Genomic DNA, 24,818 nt, shown 5'->3' with positions numbered 1-24,818 from the left:
GTCAAAGTTAAGAAGCCACCACTAGTTAGCGAAGAACTAGTGTGTGTTCTGCAAGGAACGAGGATATTGGAAGAGAGATTGCCCGAAGCTCAAGGAGAAGAAGAATAACAAGAAGAAGGACCCGAAGGCCAATGAGGTGAACATCGCAAGAGGTGATGATTCTGATGATTCGTGTTTTTCTTTATTGATTACTCCATAGGTTAATCATGTGGATGCATCTGATTGGATGCTTGATTCTGGTGCTACTTATCATGTGACTCCCCGGCGAGATTGGTTTGCATCTTCCGAGAAACTCGATGGGGGCATGATAGTCATGAGAAATGATCAATCCTGTGGTATTTGTGGGATAGGTACTGTCAGGATTCATATGCATGATGGAGTAGTTTGTAAATTGAATAAAGTGAGATTTATTCCTTAGTTGAAAAAGAATCTTATTTCAGTTGGAGCTTTGGAGGCGAATGAATTCAAGGTGACCTTTAAGAACGCTGTAGCGAAGATTACTAAGGGATCTTTGGTGGTGATGAATGGAGTTCGTAGTAAAAATTTGTATTATCTGAAGGAGAGCACTGAGATTGGGTAGGTAGTTTTAGCTGTTTTAGAGGCAGCCACGAGCAGACTTTGACACTATAGGTTGGGGCACACAGGTAAAAAGTTTTTGCAGACACAGTGTAAGCATAGGCTATTTAAGGGAGCCAAGAATGAGAAAGTTAAATTCTATGAGCACTGTGTACTTGGTAAGAAGACAAAGGTGAAGTTCAGGACAATCATTCATAGGACAAGAGACATCTTGGACTACGTGCACACGGATGTTTGGGGTCTTACTAAGACGACATCACTTGGTGGTCGACATTGATTCGTTACGTTTATAGATGCCTATTCTAAGCATTGTTGGGTGTACACCATGACGAAGTAGAGTGAAGTCCTGGATATATTTGTGGAGTAGAAGAAGAGATTGGAACTGCAGACTAGGAGAAAGATCAAGATGTTGTGATTTGACAACGGCGATGAATATACTTCTGACCCCCTTTCAGCAGCTATATTGAAACGAGGGCATAAATATGCACTTCATAGTTAGTCACACACCACAATAGAATAGGGTGGCAGAGAGGTTGAATCGGTCTTTACTGAAGAATGTCTGATATTTATTGTCGCATAGTGGTTTGGAGAAGATTTTTTGGGCTGAAGCACTTTCTTATGCGAGTCACTTCATTAATAGGCTACCTTCCCCTACGATTGAGGGGAAAACCCTAATGGAGATATGGTCGAGAAAACCAGCATATGACTATAATCACCTCAAGGTATTTAGGTGCCCTACATTTTATCATGTTAGAATAGATAAATTAGAACATCAAGCTAGGAAGGCCATATTTATGGGATTTAAGCGTGATGTTAACAGATACAAGCTTTGGGATCCAGTTGATAAGAAGATTGTGTTGAGTAGAGACGTCACATTCGATAAGGCTTCTATCTTGAAGCTTCCTAGCTCTCATCAGGTGGAGAACGACCCGACATTGGAGACATCGTAGGTGATGGAGATTAATGCAGCTCCACATTGTCTAGATGAGACCGTATCTATTAGAGTGTCGACTGAGGTGACGCTAGGTAAGCACAGTGATGATTTAGAGGATACAACTACAGTTGATCAGGATCAGACATCGACGGCTCAGGTTCAGAATTCTATTACGGTCCAGAGACAGAGGAGAGACATACATATACTAGCTAGGTATACAGATACAATTGTTGTGGATGCACTTCTGGTAGAGAGTGTCGATGAGATGGTTCCTACTACATTCAGAGAGGCCGAGCAGAATTTGAAGGCTGATTTGTGGCAGGTTGCTATGCAGGAGGAGATAGAGTCTCTTTATAGGAATGACACATGAGAGCTTGTCGAGCTTCCAAAGGGATGGAAGGCTATTGGTTGTAAGTGGGTGTATACGAAGAAGGAGGGCATTGAAGGCACTCCCGTGAGGTTCAAAAAGTTAGGTTGGTTATGAATGACTATGCATAGGAGGAAGATATTGATTATAATGAGGTTTTCTCTTCAGTAGTGAAGCATTCTTCGATTTAGATTTTTTAGCTTTGGTGGCACAGTATGGTTTAGAGTTAGATCAGTTGGATGTAAAAATAATATTTCTTTATGGTGATCTTGATGAGGAAATCTATATGACTCAGCCATTAGGGTTTCGAGCTGCAGGGAAGGAGAAATTAGTTTGTAGATTGAAGAAATCACTATACAGTTTAAAGCAATCTCCTCAACAGTGGTATAAGCGATTCGATGGGTTCATGATCGGTCATTCGTACATTAGGAGCCAGTTTGATCCTTACGTGTTGTACCGCAAGTTGCATGGCGGTGTGTACATTTACTCATTGCTTTATGTCGATGTCATGCTAGTTGCTTCTACTTCTAGACCTTTGATAGATAAATTGAAGATTCAATTTTCGAGCGAGTTCGAGATGAAGGATTTGGGTGAAGCTAAACGTATTTTGGGGATGAAGATCGGCAGAGACAGAGACAATGGCAGAATTTATTGGTCATCCTCCATGGAATTTTTTCTTCCCCTTCCACTTACTAATTTTAGTTTTTAATTGTGAAATTATTGGAAACCTGTTGGAATTTATTGGGAATTTTGTCATTACCTTGTTTAGAAGACAACATTCAAATTAGAGTGGTAGAAAGACCAAATATGCAAGTTTTGAGGGGTAATTTTGCAAACACTAAGGTTTTAGGGCTAATTTTGCAAATATTAAATATTTGAGGGGTATATACACAAAATCCCAAGAAAAAAATTTAGTTTTCTAACAAAGCAGGTCACTTAATACACTTAGGGCCAATTTGACAATCACTCAAAATAAGCGATGACTGATCCTGAGCTCGTTTTGGGGGAAAATAAAGGGAAAACCCCTTTGTGGATCACAGAAGCTTGGATGGTGCTTTTTTTGTTGAAAGCAGCTATTAGGACTAGTTAGTACAATAGCTATTTTTTGAGTAATAACAAACAATCATTCGGTACTAACATTTGTTTGAGATGATTTACTATTGTTGAAAATAGGAATACAAAGTTTACAATGTGAAATGATGTGAAAATAGTATTTACGCTGATTTCAGTCTTGGAACCATTGATGGTTTACAGCGAACCATTGTTGGTTTAGGTTCATCGATGGTGAGTGAACAATTGCATAAATCCAGAGAATCAATTATTGAACCATCAATGGTCTACAGTGAACTATCAATGACCACCACTCTCATCGATAGTGTATAGTGGCCAATTGTAGATTTTTTCAAAAACTCAAAATCAAACCACCATTAGTGATCTACATGCACCCATGGATGCTGCTCAAGGAACCATCGATGATCGTGAGGAACCATCCATGTCGACTATGTTGTTTGCCAGATTTTAAGACTTAATCACAACAGTTTCTTGATCCCTTTCAACTCCAACTTCCACTATGATTTGTATATTTCCTTTCTCGATTTATGAGAGACTATATAAGCTTAAAAGAGATGACATTTAGAGAGTTCTAGGGTTTGAAAGGAAAGAGCTTTAAGAGAAAAAATTCTAGGTTTGTGAGAAAAAGATTGATTAATGATTTGAACCCCAGGAGCATCAACAAACTCTTTCTCATCGCACACAACAACATTAGATAATCTTAGCGAGAGTAGTTGCCCTTGGAATCAACACTAATTCATTCTTCATTGAGCTTTATTTTAATCATTTGAAGAATAGTTTGCTAATCAAAAGGGTTGTAAGATTTTTCTAAATTTTATGCTTAAACTTTTTAGTAGTTTGTTTCATACTTGTTTTTTATAGCTTACCCAAGTCAATGATAATCGAGGATTGGGACTAGCTAGGGGTAGGTATTGTTCGATGTGAAGAGTTAAGTTAGATCACTGGTTTCATGTAGATTCTTAGCGTGTGATCTTTACAAGCCTACTGAATCAGATTGTGATTCAGGAGAATTCTTGATATAGTGAGGAAGCCCTTTTATGAGAATGAAGAATGGTGATAGGCTTATTACCTGTACCATTATAAAAATCTCGTATGTTCCTTGATTGGTTTTTGATTTGGTTGTTCGCTTTTAATTGTCTACAATTTTTATTATTTATTCTATTTTTTATTGAAAAACTATAACGAACCTATTCACCCCTCTCTAGGCTTGCATCTCAGATCTTATATCAGAGCCTTGTTACCATATTTAGGATTCACAACCTACAGTAGAGATGTCTATTTTGACCGTCATAACGGCTTTTCTTAAGGGACATGCTGTGAACTAACCCATATTTTTCGACGAGACAAACTACATCTACTGAAAAGTGTGTATGAAAGTCTTTTTATTGTCAATTGATTATGATGTTGAGAGTCGTATAGAGAATGACCATAGTGAATCCACCACCGTTCTAGAAGAGGTCACCAATGTTACTCATAGAGAAAATGGTAGGGGGTAAATAATAACCAAAATTACAAGTGCACAACCATCAAGTTATAGTATAAAAAATTATCGAATCCCACAAGGAAGGTGCTGTAAGAATTAATCAAAATTAGTTATTAAGTTGTGTGTGTGATAATTAGGTGTGATGCAAGTGGTTGTGGAGAAATAAAAAGAGTGGATGTGATAATATGTAAATAAAATAAAACTAGATTGAGAGGGGGGAAAGAAAGATGAAGAACATAAAAGAAATAAAAACCAAGAAACAAATAAGAAAAATCAAAAATAAAGAGAAAAATGAAGAAAGTAAAATATAGAGGATTCAATTAGAGATATGAAGAATGTAGAATTGAATCTACTAGCCAATTTTACTTATATATTATGAACTATTCTCTTTTTATCACATTCTACTTTAGATTTATTAAGTATAAACTATCAAACCACTTAAGAAAAATATAACCTATCAAATTATCATCCAAATTAAATTAACATTCATGAAAAGAACAACAGCTAGATAGTAATTTTAGAATTCATAAGCATAACCTATCAAACCGCTCAAGATAAGTATATATTATCAAATTCTTCTTCTACTAATTAGTTCTCTAGTTGATTATCCTAAGTACGATAATTTTAAGCATAAGAGAATAATTCATAATTATAAAAGAAATCAAAATAGTTTCATACAATTCTAGAATTCCTTCAAGAATTAGTTTTATATTTTAGAAAATAAAAATAAAGAAATAAAATCTATACTAGAGAGAATAAAATAAAGGGAATGAAAATAAAAACTAATTCTTAAGAGGGTCCTAGCCTCTTGAAGAATGAGAGGAAATGTATGAATATAAAAACTAATTCCCGAGAGGGCTCTAGCCTCTTAGAGAATGATGCAAAAAAATAAAATCTAAACTATGTAAGAAAATAAATCTATACTATACAATACATGAAAACAAAGACATAAATATAAATCTATTCTACAAGGTAGTAAAATAAATCTAAAATAAGAAACAAATTACAAGAAAATAAGGTAAAAGAAAAAATTTACATTGCAAGAGGGTTCTAGCTTCTTGAAAGCAAATCTTCATCTTTATCTTCATCTTCATCATCAAACGAGGAAGAAAAGAAAATATGAAGAGGTAAAAAAGATATTTTATTAATTGTAACAAAGTTATAATTTTAGTAGGTTTTCTTAATTAAGAGTAACTCTCCTCTCCAAATAGAGTTATTACAAAAAATTTCACACTCAATCATCTCGCACTCTACCCCTATTTATAGCCTACAGTAATGAATGAGAATCCTTGGATATTACTTGGAGATCAAGGATTAAATAATAGCCATAAAACAGTTTCTAAGGCGAACCAATCAGTTAACCAATTGGCTGACCAATCGGTTGGTCGACCAATTGGTTTGCAGTAGATTAGTTTTTTTTTTGTTTGTGATTTCTTAACCCAGTTACTTTATGGATCCTTGAGCTTTCTTGGGCCTTCTTTTATCTTCATATTTGGTCTTAAATAAATGGTAAAAAATTAGGGAGTTTGATTCTTTTAGGTTTTTATTCAATTATCTTTTATTAACCTACAAATTAAGATAAAACACGTTTATTAGTGATTGTTTGTGGGGAAATTATAAGAAAATTGAGAATAAAATTTGTATTAATCTCCCTAACCGACTTAAGGTAAGAATGAATACAATCTCTTATACTAATCTCTCTCTAACCAACTTAGAAAAAGAAATTATAATTTTTCTTTATCGGTTTACCGATTTACAAAATAGAGAAGGAATTGACGGAGATCCTTCTCTTTGTTTAATATTAGGTTATTCTTGGTGGTGATGGGAGTTTGAATCTTATATTCTGTTAACGATCCGAGCACCTTGCTTTGTGGAACGTAGTCTATTCCTCTTGACTTGACGTCGGGAAGAACTTGCGATGCAAGTTTAGAACTCTAGAAGAGTTAAGAACTCTGAATGAGTTTAATAACTCTATAAAAGAGTTAATTTCAGAAAGGAAAATGAACATTTTAATTCGAAATCAGAGAATAACTAATCTTTAGTTCTTCAATCGAAACTCGGTTTAAAAGCCAAGGTCGAAAAGCTCCTAAGCTTCAACAAAAAGCCTTCACAAAATACTCCAAAGGTTCCTCAAGATTGCCCCCCTTTTTTTAGCTGTGAACTAGTTATTTATAGGGGTTTAAGGGGTATAATCGATCCCTTAAATTGCTCCTTAATGGGGGCTTAATAGCTCTATTAAATAGGTGTAACCGACCCCCTTAAATTGCTTCTTAATGGGGGCTTAATGACCCTATTAAATGAGCATAGCTGACCCCTTACATCACTCCTTAATGAGGGTTTATGGGGTGTAACCGCCCCCATAAATCTCTTCATAATGGGGATATAATTGCCTCATTAAATGGAAATCGTTCAAGTGATTTAAAACGGCCAAACGTGATGTCCGCTTTCTAGCTTCAAAACACGAGGGTGAGCCTAGCGTTTGGCTATTAAAACGCGGGGATGTGACCTCCGCGTTTTGTTGTAGAAACATGGGAATGACCTCCGCATTTTGTTGTTGAAACGTGGGAATGACCTCCGCATTTTATTGTTGAAACGCGAGGATCGCGTTTGGGCTTGAAGAGATCGTCAATTGTAATCTCTTTTCTCAAGTTCTGCAAGGATCGTCAGCTTGTAATCCTTATATTTGGTTCTTGAAGAAATGAAGATTCTGGAGCCCACCATCTTTCTTCTCCATCTTCACATTGATGAGAATCAGCTATCTGTAGCGATTTTTAGATAGTCTACAGTGATATTTTTATTTAAATGAAATAGATAATGAGGGTATATAATGTAATAAAAATATGATTATCAGATAAGTGGACTCCTCCTAACAAAAAGCTTTATTCTTTGAATAATAAAGCTATGCATGCTCTTTATTGTTCCTTAACTACTGCAAAAACTTAACCGTATTTTAAATTGTACTACTATGCAAGAAATTTAAAAAACTCTGAAAGTTACACACAAGAAAACTTCACAGATAAAAGAGGTAAAACTTACAATACTTGTCAGTAATTATAAATTTTTCAAGATGAAGGTCTCAGAGAGTATTCAAGACATGTTCACCTAATTCATGGACATTGTGAACAAATCAACAACTTTGGAAAAACGTATGACAACAATGAGCTTTGTAAAAAAAATTCTTCATTCTCTTTCTAGGAATTAGAAATTAAATGTAACAGCTAGTGAAGAATAATAAATGTTTTCTAATTTAACTCTAAAGATCCTGTAAGTAATCTTCTCACACATAAAGTTGATTTTGAGAGAGAGAGAGAGAGAGAGAGAGAGAGAGAGAGAGAGAGAGAGAGAGAGAGAGGGTTCTTCTGAAGATGATTCAAAGAAGAAGTTGTTAGCCCTAAAAGCTGAAAAGAAAAATCTCAATCTAAGAAGAACAAAGAATCAAGTGTGGACTCTGATTGTGATAACAAAAGTGAGATAGTATTGGTAGTTCAGGATTCAAATCATTCCTAAATACAAAAGATGGGCAACAGTTCATGCATTATAAATGAAATCAGAATTTGACTAAAGGAAAGGAAAACTAAATATGAAAATTCAAATTCTGACTGTATTTGTCATCATTATAGGAAACCTGAATACTACAGAAATGAACGCCCTCTCAACAAGAGTGACTACAAAGGAAAGGATAAAGGCTTCAATGTGACATCATTAGATTTCTCAAGTGAAGATGAAGAGTCAAAAAGTGACTTGAGCTTGAATGATAAAAATTACTATCTCATGGCTAATGCCCATATCCTAAAAGATTTTGAGGATGACAATTTTGATAACAAAATTCATTGGAGAGCTGAGGAGTATGGAAGCACATGGTATTTAGACTCAAGATATTTCCCGGCACATGATAGGCAAGAAAGATTTGTTTCTTAATATCGACAAGAAGAAAGGTGCTAATGTGTCTTTTAGAAAGAACGATAAAGATAAGAATATAGGAGTTGATGATATAGGTAATGATTTTTTTAAACTCGTTAAAGTTTTGCTTGTTGATGATTTAAAGTATAATCTTGTTTCCATTAGTCAGCTGTGTGACAAAGGTATGTCTTTTTTTTTGGAATCTACTATATAACAATTGATTATAAGATTGGTTCAATTGTCTTCACTAAAAATAAGCATATCAATCTATACACATTAAACTTTAATGACATTAAATCTGACATAATAAAATATTTGGTTGCAGAAGAAGATGATTGTGAACTTTGACATAAAAGACTTGGATATGTGAGCATGTGTTTATTACAGAAACTCTCAAAGAAAGAATTAGCTAGAGGTTTGCCTATCATTATTTTTAAAAGTGAGAGTTTACGTAAGGCTTGCAAACAAGAGAAATTTATAAGATCTTCACATAGTTTGAAGAATTTGGTGAGCACTTCTAAACCACTGCAATTACTTAGATCTTTTTGGACTGGTGTCCATACAAAGTTTAGGAGGAAAGAGTTATTGTTTAGTTGTGGTTAATGATTACTCTAGATTTACATGAGTCATGTTTCTAGTAAAAAAGTGAATATTTTAAATATTTTATAATTTTTTCAAAAAGAGTTGAAAAATAAATATGTGTCCTTATTCGTGCCATTCATTCTGATCATGGAGGTGAATTTAAAATTAAAATAAAAAAAACTTTATTGTTAATAAAGGTATCACTCATGATTATATTTTCCTAGAACACCACAACAAAATAGGCTTGTTGAGAGGAAGAATCAAACTTTATAAAGAATGACTAGAACTATGATAAATGAGTATAAATTGACAAAAAAACTTCTCGATTGAGGCAGGGAATACAACATGCTATGTAAGTAATAGGTCTTATTTTTGACCTATGCTAAACAAGACTTCTTATGAACTTTACTACCAAATATCCTTAAATGCCTCATGTCTTCGTATTCTTGGTTGTAAATGTTATATTTTGAATACGAAGGACAAATTAGGAAAATTTGATCTTAAAGTTGATGAGTGTGTGTTTTTGTAGTAAAGCTTATAGAGTATACAATAATTAAAAATCATGTCTCAAGTTCTGCAAGGATCGTCAGCTTGTAATCCTTATATTTGGTTCTTGAAGAAATGAAGATTCTGGAGCCCACCATCTTTCTTCTCCATCTTCACATTGATGAGAATCAGCTATCTGTAGCGATTTTTAGATAGTCTACAGTGATATTTTTATTTAAATGAAATAGATAATGAGGGTATATAATGTAATAAAAATATGATTATCAGATAAGTGGACTCCTCCTAACAAAAAGCTTTATTCTTTGAATAATAAAGCTATGCATGCTCTTTATTGTTCCTTAACTACTGCAAAAACTTAACCGTATTTTAAATTGTACTACTATGCAAGAAATTTAAAAAACTCTGAAAGTTACACACAAGAAAACTTCACAGATAAAAGAGGTAAAACTTACAATACTTGTCAGTAATTATAAATTTTTCAAGATGAAGGTCTCAGAGAGTATTCAAGACATGTTCACCTAATTCATGGACATTGTGAACAAATCAACAACTTTGGAAAAACGTATGACAACAATGAGCTTTGTAAAAAAAATTCTTCATTCTCTTTCTAGGAATTAGAAATTAAATGTAACAGCTAGTGAAGAATAATAAATGTTTTCTAATTTAACTCTAAAGATCCTGTAAGTAATCTTCTCACACATAAAGTTGATTTTGAGAGAGAGAGAGAGAGAGAGAGAGAGAGAGAGAGAGAGAGAGAGAGAGAGAGAGGATTCTTCTGAAGATGATTCAAAGAAGAAGTTGTTAGCCCTAAAAGCTGAAAAGAAAAATCTCAATCTAAGAAGAACAAAGAATCAAGTGTGGACTCTGATTGTGATAACAAAAGTGAGATAGTATTGGTAGTTCAGGATTCAAATCATTCCTAAATACAAAAGATGGGCAACAGTTCATGCATTATAAATGAAATCAGAATTTGACTAAAGGAAAGGAAAACTAAATATGAAAATTCAAATTCTGACTGTATTTGTCATCATTATAGGAAACCTGAATACTACAGAAATGAACGCCCTCTCAACAAGAGTGACTACAAAGGAAAGGATAAAGGCTTCAATGTGACATCATTAGATTTCTCAAGTGAAGATGAAGAGTCAAAAAGTGACTTGAGCTTGAATGATAAAAATTACTATCTCATGGCTAATGCCCATATCCTAAAAGATTTTGAGGATGACAATTTTGATAACAAAATTCATTGGAGAGCTGAGGAGTATGGAAGCACATGGTATTTAGACTCAAGATATTTCCCGGCACATGATAGGCAAGAAAGATTTGTTTCTTAATATCGACAAGAAGAAAGGTGCTAATGTGTCTTTTAGAAAGAACGATAAAGATAAGAATATAGGAGTTGATGATATAGGTAATGATTTTTTTAAACTCGTTAAAGTTTTGCTTGTTGATGATTTAAAGTATAATCTTGTTTCCATTAGTCAGCTGTGTGACAAAGGTATGTCTTTTTTTTTGGAATCTACTATATAACAATTGATTATAAGATTGGTTCAATTGTCTTCACTAAAAATAAGCATATCAATCTATACACATTAAACTTTAATGACATTAAATCTGACATAATAAAATATTTGGTTGCAGAAGAAGATGATTGTGAACTTTGACATAAAAGACTTGGATATGTGAGCATGTGTTTATTACAGAAACTCTCAAAGAAAGAATTAGCTAGAGGTTTGCCTATCATTATTTTTAAAAGTGAGAGTTTACGTAAGGCTTGCAAACAAGAGAAATTTATAAGATCTTCACATAGTTTGAAGAATTTGGTGAGCACTTCTAAACCACTGCAATTACTTAGATCTTTTTGGACTGGTGTCCATACAAAGTTTAGGAGGAAAGAGTTATTGTTTAGTTGTGGTTAATGATTACTCTAGATTTACATGAGTCATGTTTCTAGTAAAAAAGTGAATATTTTAAATATTTTATAATTTTTTCAAAAAGAGTTGAAAAATAAATATGTGTCCTTATTCGTGCCATTCATTCTGATCATGGAGGTGAATTTAAAATTAAAATAAAAAAAACTTTATTGTTAATAAAGGTATCACTCATGATTATATTTTCCTAGAACACCACAACAAAATAGGCTTGTTGAGAGGAAGAATCAAACTTTATAAAGAATGACTAGAACTATGATAAATGAGTATAAATTGACAAAAAAACTTCTCGATTGAGGCAGGGAATACAACATGCTATGTAAGTAATAGGTCTTATTTTTGACCTATGCTAAACAAGACTTCTTATGAACTTTACTACCAAATATCCTTAAATGCCTCATGTCTTCGTATTCTTGGTTGTAAATGTTATATTTTGAATACGAAGGACAAATTAGGAAAATTTGATCTTAAAGTTGATGAGTGTGTGTTTTTGTAGTAAAGCTTATAGAGTATACAATAATTAAAAATCATGTTGAACAAGAAAAGACTTTGGTGGAAAGTGAAAAGAAAGCTTAGGAGGAAACAAAGGACAAGAATGAGAAAAACAAAGGACAACGCTGATAATACAATTCTAGAAGCTTCCGAGGATACTCAAGAAACAACCATTCAAAAAATCAACAAATTGTTTTAACAAGAGATCATCCGATAAGAAATCATCAACCACCTACTTGTTTGAATGACTACTCTTGTTCAATGTCAACCACAAAGGTAGGTAAATGTAAAAAAAAATTCATTCCTTTCTTAGTGATTTCTATAAATATGTGAATTTTATATCTAAAATTGAACCAAAAAATGTGAATGAAGCTATAAATGATGAAAACTAGACAGCTGTCATGCAAGAAGAACTTAATAAATTCACAAGGAATAAAGTTTGGAATTTAGTTTCTAAACTTGAAGATCACTCTATTGTAGAACTAAATGGGTCCCTAAAAACAAATTGGATAAAAATGGTAATGTCGTGAGAAATAATTGCTAGACTTGTTGCTAAGTGTTACAATCAAATAGAATGGATCAATTTTGATAATATGTTTGCTCCGGTTGTTAGACTTAAAGCTATCAGAATTTTTCTTGCTTTTTCTTGTTATAAAGGCTTTAAGCTCTATCAAATGGATGTAAAAAGTATTTTTCTAAACAGATACCTAAATAAAGTTTATGTAGAACAACCCTTAGGTTTTATTGATCATGCTTTTCTAGATTATATATATAAGTTAGATAAAGCTTATTGTGGTCTTAAACAAGCATTTCAAGCTTAATATGATCGTCTAAGTTCTTATCTACTTAAACATAATCTTAAAGAGGTGTTTCCATATAATACCTTATTTGTACAATTTGTTGGTAAAGATATTCTTATTGCACAACTTAATGATATTATTTTCAGAATGACTAATAAGGATCTTTGTCATAACTTTGAAAAGTTGATGCGTGACGAGTTCAAAATGAATATAATGGGAGATCTGAAATACTTTTTAGGGTTTCAGGGGAAGCAAATAAATTTGAAGTGTTCATATCACAGGAGAAGTATGCGAAACAAAATTTTTCGTTATGCTACACAATACCGAATGTTATTTGGGTTTAGAGCAATTTGCCCCTATCTATTCCTCTATAATAATGAGATGATCTCAGATTCACTATTCACACTATAGTAAATGATATAGTAAATTACTGTAGCATTATTACTGTAACGCAGACATGAAGATCTAAGATTCACTATTCATGCAACTGTAATTACTATAGCATTATTGCTGTAACATAGACAGGGAACTGTAGTGTCTAAAAACATTACTGTAGCATTATTACTGTAGCTCAGACGTGATACCGTAGCATTAAAAAATGTTACTGTAGTACTTATAAAAAATTGTATTTGAATACAAAATTACTATAGCGAAAATAAAAAGATGGAGACCATACGGGGTGCACACTAGTTGTTTATATGAGTTGATGACATCTGTATTTTCTCGACAAGCTTCTATTTACTTTTCCATATTTATTAGATCCACGTGTTAGCGTGCTTTGCTACAGGGACCCAAAATATGGGACCAATAAAGGGGACAAGTGAGGTGTCCCCCTCCTATTGGATAATGAGTCGGCCATCATTAATGATGACCAATTCATTATCCAATAGGAGAGGGACACCTCACTTGTCCTCCCTGTTGGTCTCATATTTTGGGTCCTTAAAGAATTTTTCTTATAACTATGCCGGTGGCAATATTTTAGGACTTTCATACAGTGTCTAGGCAGCTTTTTCTATACAATTTTATGCATAATAGGAAGGGGTTTAGATATTTTCTATATTTAAAAAAAGTCTACATAGTGTTTTCTGGTCCAGGGATTTGATTAAAATCAAAGTTCAATAAAACTTATTATTATTTCTTTTTCCCTAAATCGTGATATGAAGCATTCTAGTAGGTCTGAGAAAAATTGGTAAAATATGAATTTTTTAATAAGACATTTAAAATCATGCCTCCAACAAGTTTTAATCTACATTTCCTGACATACATATTTATTAAATTGTGATTAATTTAGCAAACCCGGTCGCGGATACTGATTAATTAATTTGAGATAAAATACGCAAGTAAGTCAGAAATCAGGCTTAATTAAGTAAGAGGAGCACAAGAGGACAAAGTGAATCTGAAGCTATCATTTTAGATATTGACGTTTCAAGACTTCAAGTGCAACTTGCATTTAAAAAAAAGAGAGGCGCTACAGGCATACTCTAATTCACACCATCAACCATACTCTTTCTCTCTCTACAGTGCAGGAGGCCCCACAGGTGATTTTTTTTTAAAAAAATCACATGTGGGGCCTCTTGCACTGTAGAGAGAGTATGTGTGGGATTAGTAATATGCCTTAGAGTATGTCTCTATCATTTCTTAAAAAAAAAGACTTGATGCACTCAAAGTCTCTTTATATTATATAAAATTTAGAGTTGTTACATTAAAAAAATGGCTAAAGTTATATCATATATGGAAGCTAGTATATGAGTTAGCAGTCCTTGCCTTAGGATGGGTCCCACATGTCAGTGACCTGTAATCGCACACTGACCCTATTAAGTTTCCTACATTTTTAGTGCAAAGCATGTAGCCTTCAAGTATTTATTAGTCAAGTACATCTCTCCACCAGTAGTTTTAATCAATAGATCCGTTGGCACTAGACTTTCTCATCTTTTTCTTGAGCAATGGCTTCAATATTTCCTGGCTTGGGATGGATCCTAGGGTTCTCCTTCATCTGCTCTTCTTTGTTTGAGATTTATCGTCGCCATTTGCTATATCAAGATCCTATAGCCAAGAACTTCATTGCTAGCGAGCTCTATAGAACTGCATACCATTTTCAACCTACTCAACACTGGATGAATGGTAATCTCTTCTTTCTCCCCCCCCCCCTCTGATTATCTATGTTTTATTGATATTTAGATTTTAGTAACCTTGCTTCTATGTTAGAAAATCAGCGTTTACCTCTTGGTTAAGCTCAGGTGATATTTGAGGTTTGTTTTGTTTTCATCTTAGGGGAACTAATAGATAAATAAATAGATTAAAATATATATATCATTTTCATCTTCTGTGTTGGTGTAGTGCGGTTTGTCAAAAGATTGCTAATGAAATTAACACGCTTCCTAAATTCATTCACTACAAAACAATTAGGATTTGGGTAAGAATGAAAATCCAATAATTTTAATATTAAAGAAAGGCAAAGATTTGAGATTTCTTGTTTTAGGAAGTCGCATTGGTTAATCTATCAATTTATTTGGTAGGTTAGGTGGTGTTGAAAAAGAAAATGAAAAAGTACAAAGAGAAAAAGAAGACGAGCGACGGAGTGCGTAAATATTGGACCAAAAGTTCTGTTAATATATATAGAAAGAAGTCCATATAGAGAGCTTTTTAAGCCCAATTAAGCCCATACGTAAAGGCCCATGGGCGTTTACTGGCCTACAAGGAGACCATTATGAAGGCAGTTACAGACATTTATCCCCAAACTACCTACGGAGCTTAACTAGATCAATTTCCTTGCTGAAACTAAGCCCATGATGGTGATGAATGATGTATACATCGAATCGAAAAAAAAATTGTCCTTTAAAATACGGAGTACAATTATAGGATGCGTATGTAGCTGGGGTGATGTATATCGTTGAAGAGAAGATGAAGTGCTCCTGATAAGATTTGTATTTTCAATATACGAGGAACAATTTACCAACAGCGCGGGTGCATCATTCCAATCATCCACTAAACAAATCAACAAATATGATATAGCAGTGGTCTCCCCGCCACCAAGATCCGAATTCAATTCTAAAAGCTTAGATACCTTTTCCTTAACAAAATGGTTTGGGAGTTACAACTCTGATGATTTCTTTAACGAATTCTATTAGCAATCTCTCTAATTTACCGGATCTCTTTTCAATTTGCATGAATTTGACCCGAACTTGTTTCGACCAGACCCGAACGCACCAATGTACTACAACGGTGTCTACCACCTCTTCTACCAGCACAATCCAGACGCCGCCACGTGGACCGCCAACATCTCATGGGGCCACTCAGTCTCAGCGGACCTCGTCCACTGGACCGGGCTCGAACTCGCTCTAACCCCATCCGACCCCTTCGAAATCTAGCGGGTGCTGGACGTGGAATCAGCCACAATACCTACCCGGTAGCAAACCCGTTATCCTCTACACCGGCCTTGACACCGTCAGCAGGCAGGTCCAAAACATCGCGTACCCGAAGAACTTGTCCGACCCGTTTCTTCGCGAATGGATCAAACCCCGCTACAACCCGGTGATCGAACCACACGGAAGGATTGACGCGGCTCTATTTCGTGACCCAAGCACGGCTTGGCTCGGCAGAGACGGTTCTTGGAGGCTAACTGTGGGCACCGTGATCGACGGGAACGGACTGGCTATGCTATACAAGAGTAAAGATTTTGTGAAGTGGGTTCCGGCTGAGAACCCGCTATATTACACAAACGGGTCGGGTATGTGGGAGTGCGTGGATTTTTTCCCTCTCGGGGAGGCACGGGGCGTGACAAAATACATGTTGAAGGTCAGCATGTTTGATGTTTCGTATGATTATTACGCACTGGGGACCTACGATGAGGAGGGAGGTGTTTTTACGAGAGATGATGCGTCGTCTACCGACTACAGAACGTGGCCGATGATCGACTACGGGAGGGTGTACGCGTCGAAGACGTTCTTAGATGAGGCTAAGCAGCGCAGAATCTTGTGGGGATGGTCGAACGAATCGAATAGTATAGCAGACGATGTGGCCAAAGGCTGGGCCGGTATTCAGGTAACAACATTTAACTGAATGTGACAGAATATGTCCATGTTCGAACTAAGTTATTCCTCAATTATATGTAATGCTCATGTGGGTGTCATGTGACATAGGGAGATTAATTTCTCAATGTGTAAATTATTGCAGAGAGGCTTCCATAATCTCTTATAAATAGGTATAAATAATAGGGAGATAATTCATTGAGACAGGCTAGTATTCAAAGTGTTAATTAATGAAAAGGATTAAGGTTAGCAATTGCCCACCCTCTATGGTTGAGATGCAATCAACAGTATTAGGGTTAATTGCGGATAGACCATCTGTGGGATTGCTTTTGACTCTTTTACCCTCAGGGAGTTCATTGTCAAAAAATAATTTTCTCATTCCAAGTGACTATGACAGAGAAGAAAAAGTTTCATTGGGACGTCTTGTTAGTATTTGTTTGTAAAAAATAAGATAGTCCCACATTGGAATTTTGAGCATTGTTTTAGAGGTTTAAAAGTATTGAATGCTTAGTGGGCTTTGAATAATGGATCAAAGTATAGGCTTCTAAACCCACGTGCGGGTAGCGCGAATAATGCGCGATTTTGACGCGATTATTAGACGCACTTATCACTTTGCACGCTTGCCGCTACCGCTTAAATGTTCTATTTTTTATATATATAATTATATATTGAATATATTTTATTTTTAATATTATTTTAAAATTTAAAAATTATGAAAAGACAAGACTGTTGAAAAGTGGCTGTTTAATCCAAGGGGTGTTTTGAAAAGTTGTGACTGTTGGAAGCACCTTTTCAAAATCTATAAATAGTTTATATTTTCAGATATCAAATACAATTCTTTCTCTGAATCTTTTCTAGCAAAAACATCTGCAATATTACAAACTTGTTTCACAACGAATTAAGGAAAATTCCAGATTTGCTTACTGGAATTTTCATTTTCTGTTGTATCCTGGGAAGAAAATTTGCATTAACCCGAAGCAACTTTGAATATCAAGTGGGGGCAAATATTTCTTTAAGGAAAGTGTTTCACGCCTCAGAATTTCTGTCTCCTTCAATATTAAAACTAACAATCTTAAAGAAATATCTCTGCTACAATGGAGTCGGAATCAATCAAGGTGATGAATCAAGACATGGTCAAATTGGACCGATTCGACGGGAACAATTTCTCTCGCTGGCAAGACAAGATGATGTTTCTTCTTACAGCATTGAAGATCTCCTACATTCTCAACCCCAATCTGCAGCCCATAGAAGATCCAAAACCAAGTGCAGACGGCAAACAACCTACTGAGGAGGAAATAGAAGAAATCAAAAAGCAAAAGGCAAAACGGGAGGAAGATGAAGTGTTGTGTCGCGGTCACATTCTGAACACACTTTCGGACCGATTATATGATCTTTTCACGAGGATAAAGTCGGCAAGGGAGATCTGGAACGCACTGGAATTTAAATACAAAGCCGAGGAGGAAGGTACAAACAAGTATTTAATTGCAAAATATCTAGAATATAAAATGGTTGATGACAAGTCTGTCCTAGAGCAAGTTCATGAATTGGAGGTTCTGGTTAATAAGATTCATGTTCTCAAAATAGTTCTTCCAGAGTCTTTTCAAGTTGCTGCAATTATTGCAAAACTACCATCAACTTGGAAAGATTATTCGAAGAAACTAATGCATAAAACTGAGGATATCTCTTTGGAACAACTTCAGAAGAATCTTAGAATTGAAGAGGAGTCACGCATACGTGATTCGAAAAATTCTGTCCAAAGTGATTGTAAGGTCCACACCGTGGAGAAGAATGAATCTTCGGTAAAAAATGTGAACCTTCAAGTAAAGAAAAGTGGACAACACTTTAAAAAGAAGAATTTTCAGAAGAAAAAGGGGTCCTGTTTTATTTGCGGCAAGCCTGGACATTTTGCTAAAGAATGTCGTCACAGAAAAAATAATAATGTAAAATCAAAGGCTTCTGCAAATATGATAGAAGAGAATCTGGTCGCTATGATTTCTGAAATCAATATGGCTTCTGTTAAGTCTGGATGGTGGCTTGATTCTGGAGCAACAATCCACGTTTGCAAGGACAAATCCTTGTTCAAAGGATTTGAAGAAATTTCGGAAATTACAGAAGTGCAAATGGGGAATAATGCTTGTGCAAAGGTTGCTGGAAAAGGGACTGTTGATATAGATTTTACTTCTGGAAAGAAATTGACTCTTATAAATGTTCTGTATGTACCCGAAGTTAGAAAGAACTTAGTTTCTGTTGATCTTCTTTGTAAGAAAGGGTTTCGGGTTGCTTTTGAGTCAAATAATGTTATCCTGTCTAAGAACGGGATGTTTGTGGGAAAGGGCTACTCTTGTGATGGAATGTATCAACTAAGTATTAATAATAAAGTTATATCTTCTGTTTATATTGTTGAGTCTTCATATTTATGGCATGATCGCTTAGCACATTTAAATTTTCGCTATTTGAAAAATATGAGAAAGTTAGACTTCATTAACTTTAATGGTGAATTTGATAAATGTGAAATTTGTGCTAAGTCTAAATTAACAAAGAAATCTTTTCCAAGTGTTTCTCGCAAAGATTCTAAAGTTTTAGATTTAATACATTCTGATATATGTGAATTGAATGGTATGTTAACTAGAGGAGGAAAAAGATACTTTATCACTTTTGTTGATGATTGCAGTAGATATATGTATGTTTATCTTTTAAGAACAAAAGATGAAGCTTTTGATATGTTTAAAAAATACAAAACAGAAGTTGAAAATCAACTTGAAAGGAAAATTAAAGTATTACGTTCTGATAGAGGTGGTGAATATTTTTCTGATAACTTTAATACTTTTTGTGAAGAACATGGCATTATTCATCAATGTACAGCACCTTATACTCCCCAACAGAATGGTTTAGCCGAAAGAAAAAATAGAACTTTACAAGAAATGATAAATTGTATGCTTAATAATGCTAAGTTACCTTTAAATTTATGGGGAGAAGCTTTGTACACAGCATGTTATATTCATAATAGGATTCCCTCTAAAAAGTCAAATATAAGCCCTTATGAGTTATGGAAAGGTAGAAAGCCTAATCTGTCATATTTTAAAGTGTGGGGGTGTTTGGCTTATTATAGAGTTCCTGATCCTAAAAGAACAAAACTTGGACCTAGAGCCTTTAAAAGTGTTTTTGTCGGATATGCTGAAAATAGCAAAGCATATAGACTACTTGATTTATCTTCTAATACTATTGTTGAATCTAGAGATGTTGAATTCTTTGAAAATAAATTTTCTGTAGATTCTGAAAATGTTGAAAATGTTCCTATTCTGCTTAACTCTAATAATTTTTCTAGTTCTGATTTTCATGCTAAGGAAACGAATATATCTAAAGAAATATCAGAGCCAAGAAGAAGTACTAGAGTAAGAAAAGAGAAATCTTTACCTTCAGATTTTATTTCTCCTGAACAAATTATTTTTCTTGTTGAAGGTGATAGGAATAATAATGTTTTAAATAAACATCCTATAAGTTTTAATCCAGATGATGATCCTAAAACCTTTATAGAAGCAATGTCATCTAGAGATGCTTCATTTTGGAAAGAAGCTGTCAATGATGAAATGGATTCTATAATGGGAAATAGTACTTGGATTTTAGTAGATTTACCTCAAGGATCAAAGCCAATAGGATGTAAATGGGTTTTTAGAAGAAAATATCATTCTGATGGTTCTGTTCAAGCTTTTAAGGCTAGATTAGTAGCCAAAGGGTTTAGACAAAAAGAAGGCATAGATTATTTTGATACATATGCTTCTGTTCAAGCTTTTAAGGCTAGATTAGTAGCCAAAGGGTTTAGACAAAAAGAAGGCATAGATTATTTTGATACATATGCACCTGTCGCACGTATAACATCTATTAGAATTCTTTTTGCTTTGGCATCTATACATAAGTTATGTGTGCATCAAATGGATGTCAAGACTGCTTTTTTAAATGGAGATTTAAATGAGGAGGTTTACATGAAACAACCAGAAGGTTTCATTCTTCCAGGAAATGAAAGAAAAGTATGTAAACTAATTAAATCTCTTTATGGTCTTAAACAAGCACCAAAACAATGGCATGAAAAGTTTGATTCTGTTATTCTGTCTTATGGTTTCAAACATAATAGTGCTGATAAGTGTATTTATTCTAAATTCACTGATAAATATGGTGTGCTTGTCTGCTTGTATGTGGATGACATGTTAATATTCGACACTAATATGATTGGCATAAACGAGACTAAAGAGTATCTATCTTCTATGTTTAAAATGAAAGATTTAGAAGAAACAGATACTATTTTAGGGATCAAAGTTAGAAAACATAGTGGGGGTTTTTCTTTAAGCCAATCACATTATATTGAAAAAATAGTGAATAAATTTAATCATCTTGGTTTTAAAGAAGTTAACACTCCTTTTGATCCCAGTGTCAAATTGACTGCTAATTCTGGTAGAGCTGTAGCACAGCTTGAGTATGCTAGTGCAATTGGTTCTTTAATGTATGCCATGCATTGTACTAGACCTGATATTTCATTTGCTGTATGCAAATTAAGTAGATACACTAGTAATCCAAGTGTAGAACATTGGAAAAGCATTTCCAGGATATTTGGATATTTAAAGAAAACCAAAAATCTGTGTTTGTTCTATAATGATTATCCGGCTCTATTAGAGGGATACACCGATGCAAGCTGGATGACTAGTGTTGGAGACAACCAATCCACTTCTGGAATGGTTTTTACACTTGGTGGAGGAGCAGTTTCTTGGGCAAGCAAGAAACAAACATGTATCTCACACTCCACCATGGAATCTGAATTCATTGCTTTAGCAGCAACTGGTAAGGAGGCTGAATGGATTAGGAACTTATTGCTAGATATTAAGTTATGGCCGAGTCCAATGCCTCCTATCTCTATCTATTGTGATAGTCAAGCCACTTTGTCAAGGGCTTATAATTGTACATATAATGGTAAGTCTAGACACATAAGTCTAAGACATGAATATGTGAGACACTTGATACAAGATAGTGTCATAACTATTGTCTATGTCAAGACAAATAAAAATTTGGCTGATCCATTTACAAAACCTCTAGCAAGAGAGGTAGTAAAGATGACATCAAGTGAAATGGGGCTGAAACCTTATATTTAAAATCACCAGGAATGGTAACCCAACCATTTACTAGAACTAAACTGGTTAAATGGTTTAAATGGGTAATAACAAGTTTCTGAAAGTGATTGATTGATATTGACGCATTAAGCCCTAAAAGATAATGTCAATATCGTCCATTACGGAATAAGAGGATGAGTTATGCTCTTAATGAAAGTCTAATACATTATTGTTGTGTGTTTAAAGTAATGGAAAACACATTGTAGACGTTTCACCTATATGAACTTAGAAGTGGTGCCGCTTCTTAAAAGAACTAAAGGTTTGTTCTTTAAAGAGTTCATGAACCAGGAATAAGCACAAGGCCATAACAGTGCTAAAATATTAATTCTCATTGAAACAAGAGATTAGTGTATGTACAATATTCTCCGGTTCTATCACAAAGAGTAATTAGTTTAATGTTAAGGCAACTAACGACTTTGATAGAACTTTGAGGTATTTGTACTAAGTAAAGGTTTAAATCGAAAGATACCTCTACATATGTATACTTATCTCATTTTGTACATATTGCAGATTATTTTTAAATATAATACTATTAAAATGTTTTTTCAAACAAAGTGGGGGATTGTTAGTATTTGTTTGTAAAAAACAAGATAGTCCCACATTGGAATTTTGAACATTCTTTTAGAGGTTTAAAAGCATTGAATGCTTATTGGGCTTTGAATAATGGATCAAAGTGTAGGCTTCTAAACCCGCGTGCGGGTAGCGCGAATAATGCGCGATTTTGACGCGATTATTAGACGCACTTAGCACTTTGCACGCTTGCCGCTGCCGCTTAAATGTTCTATTTTTATTGAATATATTTTATTTTTAATATTATTTTAAATTTTAAAAATTATGAAAAGACAAGACTGTTGAAAAGTGGCTGTTTAATCCAAGGGGGGTTTTGAAAAGTTGTGACTGTTGGAAGCACCTTTTCAAAATCTATAAATAGTTTATATTTTCAGATATCAAATACAATTCTTTCTCTGAATCTTTTCTATCAAAAACTTCTGCAATATTACAAACTTGTTTCACAACGAATTAAGGAAAATTCCAGATTTGCTTACTGGAATTTTCAATTTCTGTTGTATCCTGGGAAGAAAATTTGCATTAACCCGAAGCAACTTTGAATATCAAGTGGGGGCAAATATTTCTTTAAGGAAAGTGTTTCACGCCTCAGAATTTCTGTCTCCTTCAATATTAAATCTAACACGTCTACATGCAAAAGTAAAACTAGAAGGGTAGCTAGTTAGAAACAACGGCACTACATCAATTAACTCTTGTTTTTTAGTTAATATAAATGAGAGTTTAAACTAGACATATGTAAATAAGCTTTAGTAGTTTCGTGTGCTCCGTGGAATTCAGTATGAGCTCATGAGTTCTACTTACAATATGTCTAGACCTTTACATATATAATTACGTATTTATTTTCAGACTGTTCCAAGGGTTCTTAGTCTAGACACAGATGGGAAAAGACTGGTTCAATGGCCAATTGAAGAGCTTGAATCACTTAGAGGGGAGCAAATCCATTTACAAGACATTGAGCTCGAAACAGGAAGCCAAGTTGAAGTCAGAGGACTAAAAGTTTCACAGGCTAGTATCTTTACAAATATTATCATTTAATCCATTCATTTTACTTGATGATGAGCAATTAACTTATAATTTTTTTTTTTTATTAAAACAGGCAGATGTAGAGGTAGAATTTGAGTTGCAGAGTTTAATTGGGGCCGAGCCCTTTGATGCTAATTGGATTGTAGACCCCCCGAAGCTTTGCCGTGAAAAGGGTGCTTATGCAAACCATGGTGGGATTGGTCCCTTTGGTTTGTTGGTTTTGGCTGCTGATAATTTGGAGGAAAATACTGCTGTCTACTTTAGAGTTTTCAGAGCAGAGGGAAGCTATAAGGTTCTCATGTGTGCTGATCAACGAAGGTATGTGAAATACAGATTTATAACCTTATGATTAAGCAATGTTATTTAGAAGCTGGTATAAATTTGGGGTTAAAATGCACTTCTTCATTCTTAGATTGAGATGATTAGATAGATATTATCTAGAGTAAATGAGGGTTAGTGTGTCCCTTTCCAAACTAATATTATGTGTCACTGGCATGGTACACATCCACAGCCCTACAATCTAGATGATCAATACATTCAGATGGTAGCCGATGATGTAAATGTCATTCATGTTTACTCTTTTATCTGCAGCTAATTAATCAAGGGTCTTGTTGGTTACGCGTGTAACAATTATTAGCCGTTTTTTTCTTTAATAAAATCCTAAATGTATGTTCTTGCACTTAATTAATAAATAAAATAACTCCTCCACACTTACCTATAAAATTCAAACAGGTCCTCCAAGAGATCCGAATTATACAAGCCAGCATCCGGAGGCTTTGTAGACATAGACATAAAGAAAGAGAGGAAGATATCTTTGAGAACCCTGGTAAGTCTTGCAAAATAAATTTAATCACATTCTTAACTGAAAACATTTTTAGTAAGTTTTGTTAATTGCATTGTCACTAACTTATGTATGAATTAATGTGGTAATCAGATTGATCACTCTGTGGTAGAGAGCTTTGGAGGTGGTGGAAGAACTTGCATCACTTCTAGAGTTTATCCTACAATTCTCTTAAATGACAACACTCATCTTTATGCTTTTAATTATGGGACTGAGACTGTAAAGATTTCTGAGCTTAAGGCATGGAATATGGCTCAAGCTCAAATAAGTTAAAAGAGGAGGTAAATAAAGCAAAATAAATCATGTGGTTGTCACATTGAGTGCTACACTTGATGCGTGGTGTTTATCAACTGGGATCAGTCATGGAGCACAATTTTGATACTCACATGTTTGGTAGAAGTTGCAAATTCAAGAATTTTATTGTTCGCATACAGTTGTAATTCAACATAGACAAAGTATAGGATTTTATTTTGAGAGTTTTCAATTATGTGCATTTTTTATTTTTATGTTTGTTTTTTGTATTTCAGATACAGATGAGCAGTGTAAGTTTTAGGTGGGCT

At 34.3% G+C, this 24,818-nt stretch overlaps 1 protein-coding gene across 1 annotated transcript; it reads left to right on the top strand.

The window, feature by feature from the left end:
- On the top strand, nucleotides 14,555–24,812 carry LOC109830411 (beta-fructofuranosidase, insoluble isoenzyme 4-like). Its single transcript, XM_020397667.1, is given in 7 exon segments — nucleotides 14,555–14,764; nucleotides 15,839–16,008; nucleotides 16,010–16,684; nucleotides 23,241–23,399; nucleotides 23,491–23,735; nucleotides 24,150–24,243; nucleotides 24,352–24,812. Coding segments are annotated over 7 exon segments (1,701 nt in total). The 5' UTR covers nucleotides 14,555–14,586; the 3' UTR covers nucleotides 24,532–24,812.

This window comes from Asparagus officinalis, chromosome 2 (assembly GCF_001876935.1).
Source record: "Asparagus officinalis chromosome 2, Aspof.V1, whole genome shotgun sequence".
NCBI lineage: Eukaryota > Viridiplantae > Streptophyta > Magnoliopsida > Asparagales > Asparagaceae > Asparagus > Asparagus officinalis.
This window is presented reverse-complemented; position numbering and strand designations above follow the sequence as displayed.